General features: G+C 34.5%; 1 protein-coding gene across 1 annotated transcript; it reads right to left on the reverse strand.

Annotated features, from left to right (window-relative positions):
* Positions 1–1,821: 1,821 nt before the first annotated feature.
* LOC145800719 (uncharacterized) lies at positions 1,822–2,820 on the reverse strand. The gene has a single exon (XM_082890449.1). It carries the CDS (start codon positions 2,818–2,820, stop codon positions 1,822–1,824), a length of 999 nt encoding a protein of 332 aa, XP_082746575.1.
* Between the last annotated feature and the right edge of the window lie 5,690 nt (positions 2,821–8,510).

The raw sequence follows: 8,510 nt of genomic DNA on the forward strand, positions 1-8,510 counted from the left end.
GTATCCATCTATCTCTTTTGTTTGTGTTGGACTTATTGTGCTTTGTACAGGTAGCTCATCACACAAGTTGTTTAGAGTGGTTAGGCTTTGTGTCTGGAGTGTGTGTTTGATAGGTTTCATTGTTAGAAGTGTTTTGTTTAGAAATTGCCAAAGAGGGAGATTGTTGGGTTGCTTATTTTGTCAATTTCTCAGAAAAACACATTTGTGTTTTATCGTTTGTGCCTAGCATTGTTCACTGACCGCTCAAGCGGTGAATTATGCGCTCAAGCGCTGAAATGGTTCGCCTAATAGTTCAGACTTGATCTGAGATATTGGGAGGATTCATTCTTCGCCCGAGTGAACTTTTTACCGCTCAAGCGAAGTCACTTATTGTTCTACCGTCTCTTAGACACACTGCTGGAATGGTATTTCTTAAGCTCGAGCGGTCTTTGCGACCCTATTTTGTATAAAGTTGCGTAAGTTGCACGTTTTAGGATTACAACTTCTAGATCTAAAACTTGAGATTTGAGGACTCTTGTGTATTCATTTGGAGAGCCTAGCTATTGTTTTCCCTTGATGATTTTGTGAGTTTGTCACCTCACATGGATTGAATTGCACATATCAAGAGGCTTGCCACGATTCAACTTCTCTAGAGTGTTTCATCGGTGGATTCCGAAGATTTTGAGTTTGGAAGCTTTGAAGGAGTTCGAAGTGGCTCAATGTGGTGGATTCAACTTGGGTGTTGTGGATTCAACACTGGGCTAATCAATCCCGAGACAAAGATGTTGATGGAAGAGACACAAGGAGTGGAAGTCAATTCATAAGTGAGAGCTGGGTAATTGCTTATACTCTTGTGTAATTTCATTATTTTCATAATGGATTGTTTAGTGGCTTTTAACCCGTGATTTTTTTATCACAATTAGAGATGCTCCAATTGTGATTTTTTACACGTTAAAATCTTGTGTGTTGATTTATCAATTGTGAAACAACAAGATAAATCACTTTTGTATGTGTTAAATGATTTAGATTATTTATTTTTTATATTTAAGATTTATAATAATTGAATCTATTTCGAATCACAAATTACATAGATTTTTTCAGAATTGGCCCACACTCAAATTTTAAAACCAAGTGAAAGAAGTAAATATCTTGAGCTTCATTTCAACTGAATTAATTGCCCAACGAAGTGAAAAACTCATATTTCATCTAAACTATTAATAATATGGAGAATTTTATTATATATACTTTATATTATATGTATTTTTAGTTATGTAATTTTATTTTTTTTTTGAATTATGATTAATTTTCTTCTTTAGTTATGACATTATTTTGATATATTTAATTATGATTTTTTTTAGTTATAACTTAGAAAGTACGGAATTATACCATTTTCTTTCATAATTATAAAGTACATATCATGCTCATTCTTTAAAAGTGTATACCATAATCTTTTCTTAAAAAATTCTATTATACACCTCCCATATTATACACACCCATAGTTATGTTTAAAGTTTAGAATTTAATCATTTTGGAACCCTCAATACCGCCTCGTTTCATTTACTTTTGACATTTTACAAATTGAGAAATCCTCTTTATTTTGTCACCCTTGTTTTTTTTTTTTTTTTTTTTGAGAACGAAAACTGCATAGATATTTCATTAAGTTTCAAAAGAGAGTGTTACAGAATGTGCAAGAAAGTGAGCAGGTTGGACCACTGCTCTATCTACTTTCTCTAAGACAACATAAACAAAATGCTTAGTGCATAACAAAATGTCATGTAGGATAGAGTGGAGCTGCCAGTCTTCATCTTGATCAAAGTGCTGCATAAGCTGTACCAAAACCAGTCAATCTGTTTGCAAAATAAGGCTCTTGATCCCTTGCTGTGATGCCCACCGTAAGGCCTGAAGAACCGCAACAGCTTCCGTTTGCTGAGGAGATAACATGTGTGGCCCCAAAATGGCTTCCTGCTTAACCACATTGTCCGTGTCATCCAGCCATACCCAAGCCAAACCCGTCCTGGCCATGACCGAGGTCCAAGACCCGTCGATGACGATCCGTTGTTGCGGATAGTCTGCAAGGGATGTGGCAGCATTCTGCAAGATAACTTGGTTAGTAACCGAATGGTGGACAATACTATCCGAATAGGAAATGTCATGAGCTACAGAAGTAGAAGATGACAGTAAGGTGGAAAGCACTTCACGAGCAGTTTGCAAGATATGATCAATGGGCAATATTGCACCATGAAATTCCGCTGAGTTACGTTGTAACCAGATGGCCCATAATAAAGCAATGGAGTGAAATAAAATCTCAATATTAGTAATCTGCTCCACCCAACGCTTGAACCAGGAGAAGAATGATAAGGGTGTTCCACTACCAAAATCTAAGCCCAAAATAGACCCACGCCAAACCCTTTGAGAGAGAGGACAATCAAAAAAGAGATGTTCAATAGTTTCGTCATTCGTTGAGCATCGCGAACAGAGGACATCTATGGTGAGACCTCGCATCTTGAGTTCATGCTTAACGGGGAGAATATTGTGTAGACATTTCCACAAAAACAAAGTCCATTTGGGAGGAATTTTAAAATGCCAAAGTCGCTTCCAGACGGTCCAATCCGGATCAGGCCTACAAAAATCCGGGAACTGATGAATTAAGGCCTGCTTATAGCCTGATTTCACCGAGTATTGACCACCTTTAGTTGGACCCCAAACAATTTTATCCTCAAGATCCTCGTGGGGGATGTGAATGGATAAAATATGAGGAATAACATGGGCTGGAAAAAACAAAGTTAATAAATCCAACCTCCAAGATCGAGATGAGGAGTGAATGAAATGCTCTACCCTCATTGGAGGACGAAGATCACTCAAGCCGCGTCCTTTACAAGGATTGGAAACAATCGGAATCCATTGAGCTTCAAACGGATTGATACTCCGACCATTGCCCACAACCCACTGAAGACCAGAAAGCAATAACGAGCGTCCCCATAAAATACTTTGCCATCCCCAAGATGATAATGATGAGTGTTTAGCCTCTAGGAATGAATTTCGTTGACAATATTTACCTAGCAAAACTCTCGAGAGCAGTAAGTTAGGTGAGGACAGAATCCGCCATGCTTGTTTTGCTAGTAAGGCTTGATTGAAGCAGGTAAGGTCCCTAAAGCCTAGCCCACCCCAACCTTTGGGAAGACATAGAGCTGTCCATTTTTTCCAAACTTCGGTTCATATTTGGTGGAAATTTTACTTATAAATTACTTTGCAGAAGTGTAAGTATAATTGTAGAGCTGTTTATAGCTTTTTCTTTTTATTTTTAATTATTATTATTTTTTATTTTGAATTTGTGTTAGAATATTTAGTGTAATTTATTCTTACAATTTATGAGATATAAAAGTTTATGGATAAATTACAAATACATCCCCTGAAGTTTGATTAAAATACGAATCAGCTCTTGTAATTTTGGAAATTACATTCCACCCCCGAGGTATCTAATTTCATAACAAATCGTCCTTTTTAATAATAAATTATGAAATCAATTAACAATTTTTAATGATGTTAGAAATATATTTCAATTAATAATTTAGAAAATTTATTATTGTATATAGGAGAGCAATTATAAATTTTATTTTTTTAGTTAATTCTGTTAAATAAAAAATTCTGACAATGGGATATTTGTAATTTTTCAAATCATATGGAACAATCTGTACTTTAAACAAACCCCAGTAGGTGTATTTGTAATTTATCCAAAATTTAAACCTGAAAAAAGAAGATTTTTGAAAAAGTTAAGGGAGAAGTGCTTTTATCTTCCTTTTTTTTATATCAATTTTCAATTTACTAAATCTGACTAAAGAAGACCTTTATAAGCAGAAATAATTGAAATAAATTTTAAAAAATTGATTATCTAAAAATTAAAAGGAAAGTACTTTCAGTTTACACTTCATGAAAAACTGCATCAAACAAGTTCTCTATAAAATATAAGTGTAGATTTTATCACTAAATATAATACATTTTTATGAATTTTAAAATATTTTTTATATATTTAAACTTTTTCACAACACCTTTACTCACATTCCAATATTAACAAGTATAGGCACTTGTTAACATTTGTCTTGATTTATTTATTTATTTTGTGGTGCAAGCTAGCTCTTTCTTTATTACAACGACTAATACAATTATTGTAGAGGGCAAAGCTGCTATGTCCCATTTTTTTTTTTTAGTGTATATGATATGTACTTTATAAAAATATAAATTTTTACTTCTTGCAAAATGTATAATTTTTTATCACAAAAAGTATAACTTTAATTATAGATAACTAAGTACACATTAGAACTTCACCATTAATAAATTTCATCACAAAAGTTGTAGTTTTCATTACAAAAAATTTATAATTTTTATCACAAAAATCATAACGTTTCTTAAAATGTGCAAAAATGCACATTGTATCATTTTCCTTTCCGTTATTATATTGTTAAAGTATCATCTTTGGGACTTAAAAAGAGGTATGGATACAATATTAAGCCGCATATGTGGCGTAAGTTATATGAGCTGGTTATAGTTTTTTTTTTTAATTTTAAAAGTTTGTGCTAAATTATTTGGTTTAGTTTTTATTTGCAATTTATTACTCAAAAATAAGTCAAATAAATTTAAAAAATATTAATTATATAAAAGTCAAAAGATAGATACTTTTAATTTCTATTTTTTTATTATTAACTTTTTAACTGGCACCAAACGGGTGCATTTAGCTGCAGACTTCACCTTTTGAAAACATTTATTTCTTGCAAATCTTTTATACCATCCTTAGAAATAAACAGGAACTACAATCACTACAAGAAAAAGCACCTTTGGCAACTAAATTTTTAGTCGCCAAAAGTCTGTTTTTAGTCGCCGAAAGTCGAGTTTTTATTTTCAGCGACTAATTTTTTTAGTCGCCCGTTTTGTCACGTATATATGGTCGCTGGAGGTATTGGCAACTAAAATTTTTTTAGTCGGCAAAAAATAGCTTTTTAGCGACCAACAATTTTGTCGCCAATAGTGATTTACATTTTTTAAAATCACACATTTAGCGACTAATCTTTTAGTCGCCAATAGTCCATGAATCGTCGACTAAACCGTTTAGTCGCCCAAAATAAACACTTTTGGCGACTAAAATTTTAGTCGCCAAAGGTGCTTCCGTGAAAAAAAAAAAAAAAAACCAACTATTTTGCTTTTTCTGATATTCAAACCGCCAACCTCTCCCGCATTCTAAACCTTTAGCCACACACTCTCTCCACTATGCCACTACAACACCACATAAATATATATGCAACTTATATTATTTATATACTATATTGACTCGTATTAATATCTAGCTATATATATAAAAATAATTAATTTTATTCAATATAATTTATGTAAAAAATAAATTATTTACTAAAAAAAAATTAGATCACTTTTGGCGACTAAATCTATTTTTTAGTCACCAATTATATAGTTTTGGCTACTAATTATATTTTAGTCGCTAAAAAAATTCATTCCCGCCGAAAAACCTCCACTTTTGGCGATTAAACTGAAATTTAGTCGCCAAAACCTCTACTTTGGGCGACTAAACTGCATTTTAGTCGGCAATTCTTGACTTTTAGCTACTAAATTTTTTTTAGTAGCCAAAAAGCTTCACTTTTGGCTACGAAATTGATTTTTGTCGGTAAAACATGTATAATCGGCGACCAAACTATTTTTTAGTCACCAAAACCTATACTTTTGGCTACTAAATGTTTTTAGTCGCCAAAAACCTTCTCTTTTGGCTACTAAAATTTTTTTAGTCGCTAAAACTCCTATATTCGGCGACTAAACTGACTTTTAGTCACTAAAACCCCTACATTTGGCTACTAAACTGTTTTAGTCGCCAAAAGTGTTTGGCGACTAATTCCATTTTAGTCGCCAATTCTGCTACTTTCAGCGACGAAAAATCCATTTTTAGTCGTGAAATCTGCTTTTTCTTGTAGTGAATTTAATGCAAAATAAAGGGTGGGTGGTGTATGAAAGGAAAGGTTGTTGCAATATCTCGCTTGGGTTTGGGTCCCCATTGGAAGGGGCTACCAGTCTTCACCCATACTAACGCTATAACTATGCATTGGAACTGTATTTCAAACTATTTAACATATTTGTGTATTGCCATAAGATTTTTGCAAACGGATTTGTAAAATATAAAATTCATACAGAAAATACATTTAGAATAATATGATAATTGTATTTGTAAATTATAAAAATAATAGTTGGTGTTTTGATTGAAAATGAAGGGATCATAAGATACTAAATTATTATGTGTAACATTTTTGTATAAACATTCTATTTGTATATTATCACTGAAGATTTTTGTTCACAAAATTAATGTGCGGCCTCTTGATCTCACTACAAAAAATTTGCTTTTTTGCGACTGTAGAACATCGTCGCAAATACCAAAAACCCCATCTCAAAAGCTTTTTTGCGACGACAGCAGACTTTTAGCGACGGTAATAGGGGGTCGCAACAAAGAGGGTTGCTAAAGGCCTTTAGCAATGGTATGACGCCGTCGCAAAATATAGGTGATGGCAAAATACTGTCGCTATTAATGTGTAGAAATTTGAAGTTTTTGAGACGGGACTGTAGTGCCGTCCCTGAAAAGGTTATTAGCGACGGTAAAAATATCGTCGCTAAAAGTTTTATTAGAGACCGAAAAAATGCCATCGCTGAAAATGGTTATTTGCGACGGTAAAAATACCATTGCTAAAAATAGTATTTGCGACGGTGAAGGATACCGTCGCTAAAGGCCTGTTATTTCAATTAACTAGTAATGCCAATAGCTTTGGCGACGGCTATGCTACCATCGCAAAAAAACCTTTTTTGAGACAGTATAATACCGTCTCAAAAGAAAAAAAAAAAAAACTACAACACAATTATTAAAAATATGAAAATTACCTGTATTAAATAAAAATAACTAAAAAAAAAATCGATAATTATATAATAATATAAAAATTCCTGTATATAAATAAAAATTCATCCATAATTAAAGTATTCTTCCATTCATAGCAACACATCATCAAAATTATCCCATCACATAATGTTGCATAATACATACATAATGTTCATAAATCTAAAGAACGTAAATAAAAAATAAAAGTATTCGTCATGATTCTTCCGTGGGTTACAAAAACAAAAGTTTGTCACAATCTTCACACGCCTGCATTCCACAAGAAGCAAACTGCTACTCAGGAAATATCTGAAAATAAAAAATAAAAATAATTAATGACAATATAATTATGTGTTAATATTTTAATTACATAAAAACATAAAAAATTAACTACTATATAATTACAAAGATAGTTAAGTAAATAATTTTCGCTACACAGAAATCCGACCCTAACTCCCAAACCAGGAACCCAATTGGAGTCCCGTCTTCTCCCACAAGTCTTTCGTGCCTAGGTGGTCGTGTGTGCCAAGTTTCGTGCCAATCTGACCCCGTTTGGTGATTTTGGGGCATCAACACCTCGAATTCAAGTTTTTCAAAGAACTAGTTTGCCTAGACCGAAATAAGGCTCTAACTCCCAAACTGGGAACCCCATTGGAGTCCCGTCTTCTCCCACAAGTCTCTAGTACTTATGCGGTCGTGTGTGCCAAGTTTCGTGCCAATCCGACCCCGTTTGGTGATTTTGGGGCGTCAACACCTCGAATTCAAGTTTCTTAAGGAACTAGTTTGCCTAGACCGAAATAGGGCTCTAACTCCCAAACCGGGAACCCCATTGGAGTCCCGTCTTCTCCCACAAGTCTCTCATGCCTAGGCATTCGTGTGTGCTAAATTTCATGCCAATCTGACCCCGTTCGGTGATTTTGGGGCGTTAACACCTCGGATTCAAGTTTCTTAAGGAACTAGCTTGCCTAAACCGAAATAGGGCTCTAACTCCCAAACCGGGAACCCCATTGGAGTCCCGTCTTCTCGCATAAGTCTCTCGTGCTTAGGCGGTCGTGTGTGCCAAGTTTCGTGCCAATCCGACCTCGTTTGGTGATTTTGGGGCGTCAACACCTCGAATTCAAGTTTCTTAAGGAACTAGTTTGCCTAGACCGAAATATGGCTCTAACTCCCAAACCAGGAACCCCATTGGAGTCCCGTCTCGGTACAACAAATGATTGAAGTTGACTAACGTGAAATTGAAGACATGTTGTATCTTCTCGTGAATGTTGTCAATCCAATCACACTTAAACAACACATGCTTCTTCTCATTGGAATATCGAATCTCAACAATATCTGTCAATTGTCCATAATAGTACACAGACCCCACACGAGGCTTCTTGTTTTTCCGACTAGCATAACTTATGGTATCTGCCTTCAAAGCTACACCACAATTTTGTGTGGCTCGACGGTCATCCATGGCCTTTGCAAATGACACATTTATCAAGGTTGGCGTCCTCGTTTCGAAACAACATGCAACTGTTGGGACATGCATCCCACGTCTCATACGTGAAGCCCAAATCTGTTGTGACCTTTTGAGCTTTATAATATGAGTCTGGGAGTTTCACACCCAACGGGAACG

The sequence above is a fragment of the Camellia sinensis genome, chromosome 10 (genome assembly GCF_055761805.1).
Source record: "Camellia sinensis isolate YWXY chromosome 10, ASM5576180v1, whole genome shotgun sequence".
Classification (NCBI taxonomy): Eukaryota; Viridiplantae; Streptophyta; class Magnoliopsida; order Ericales; family Theaceae; genus Camellia; species Camellia sinensis.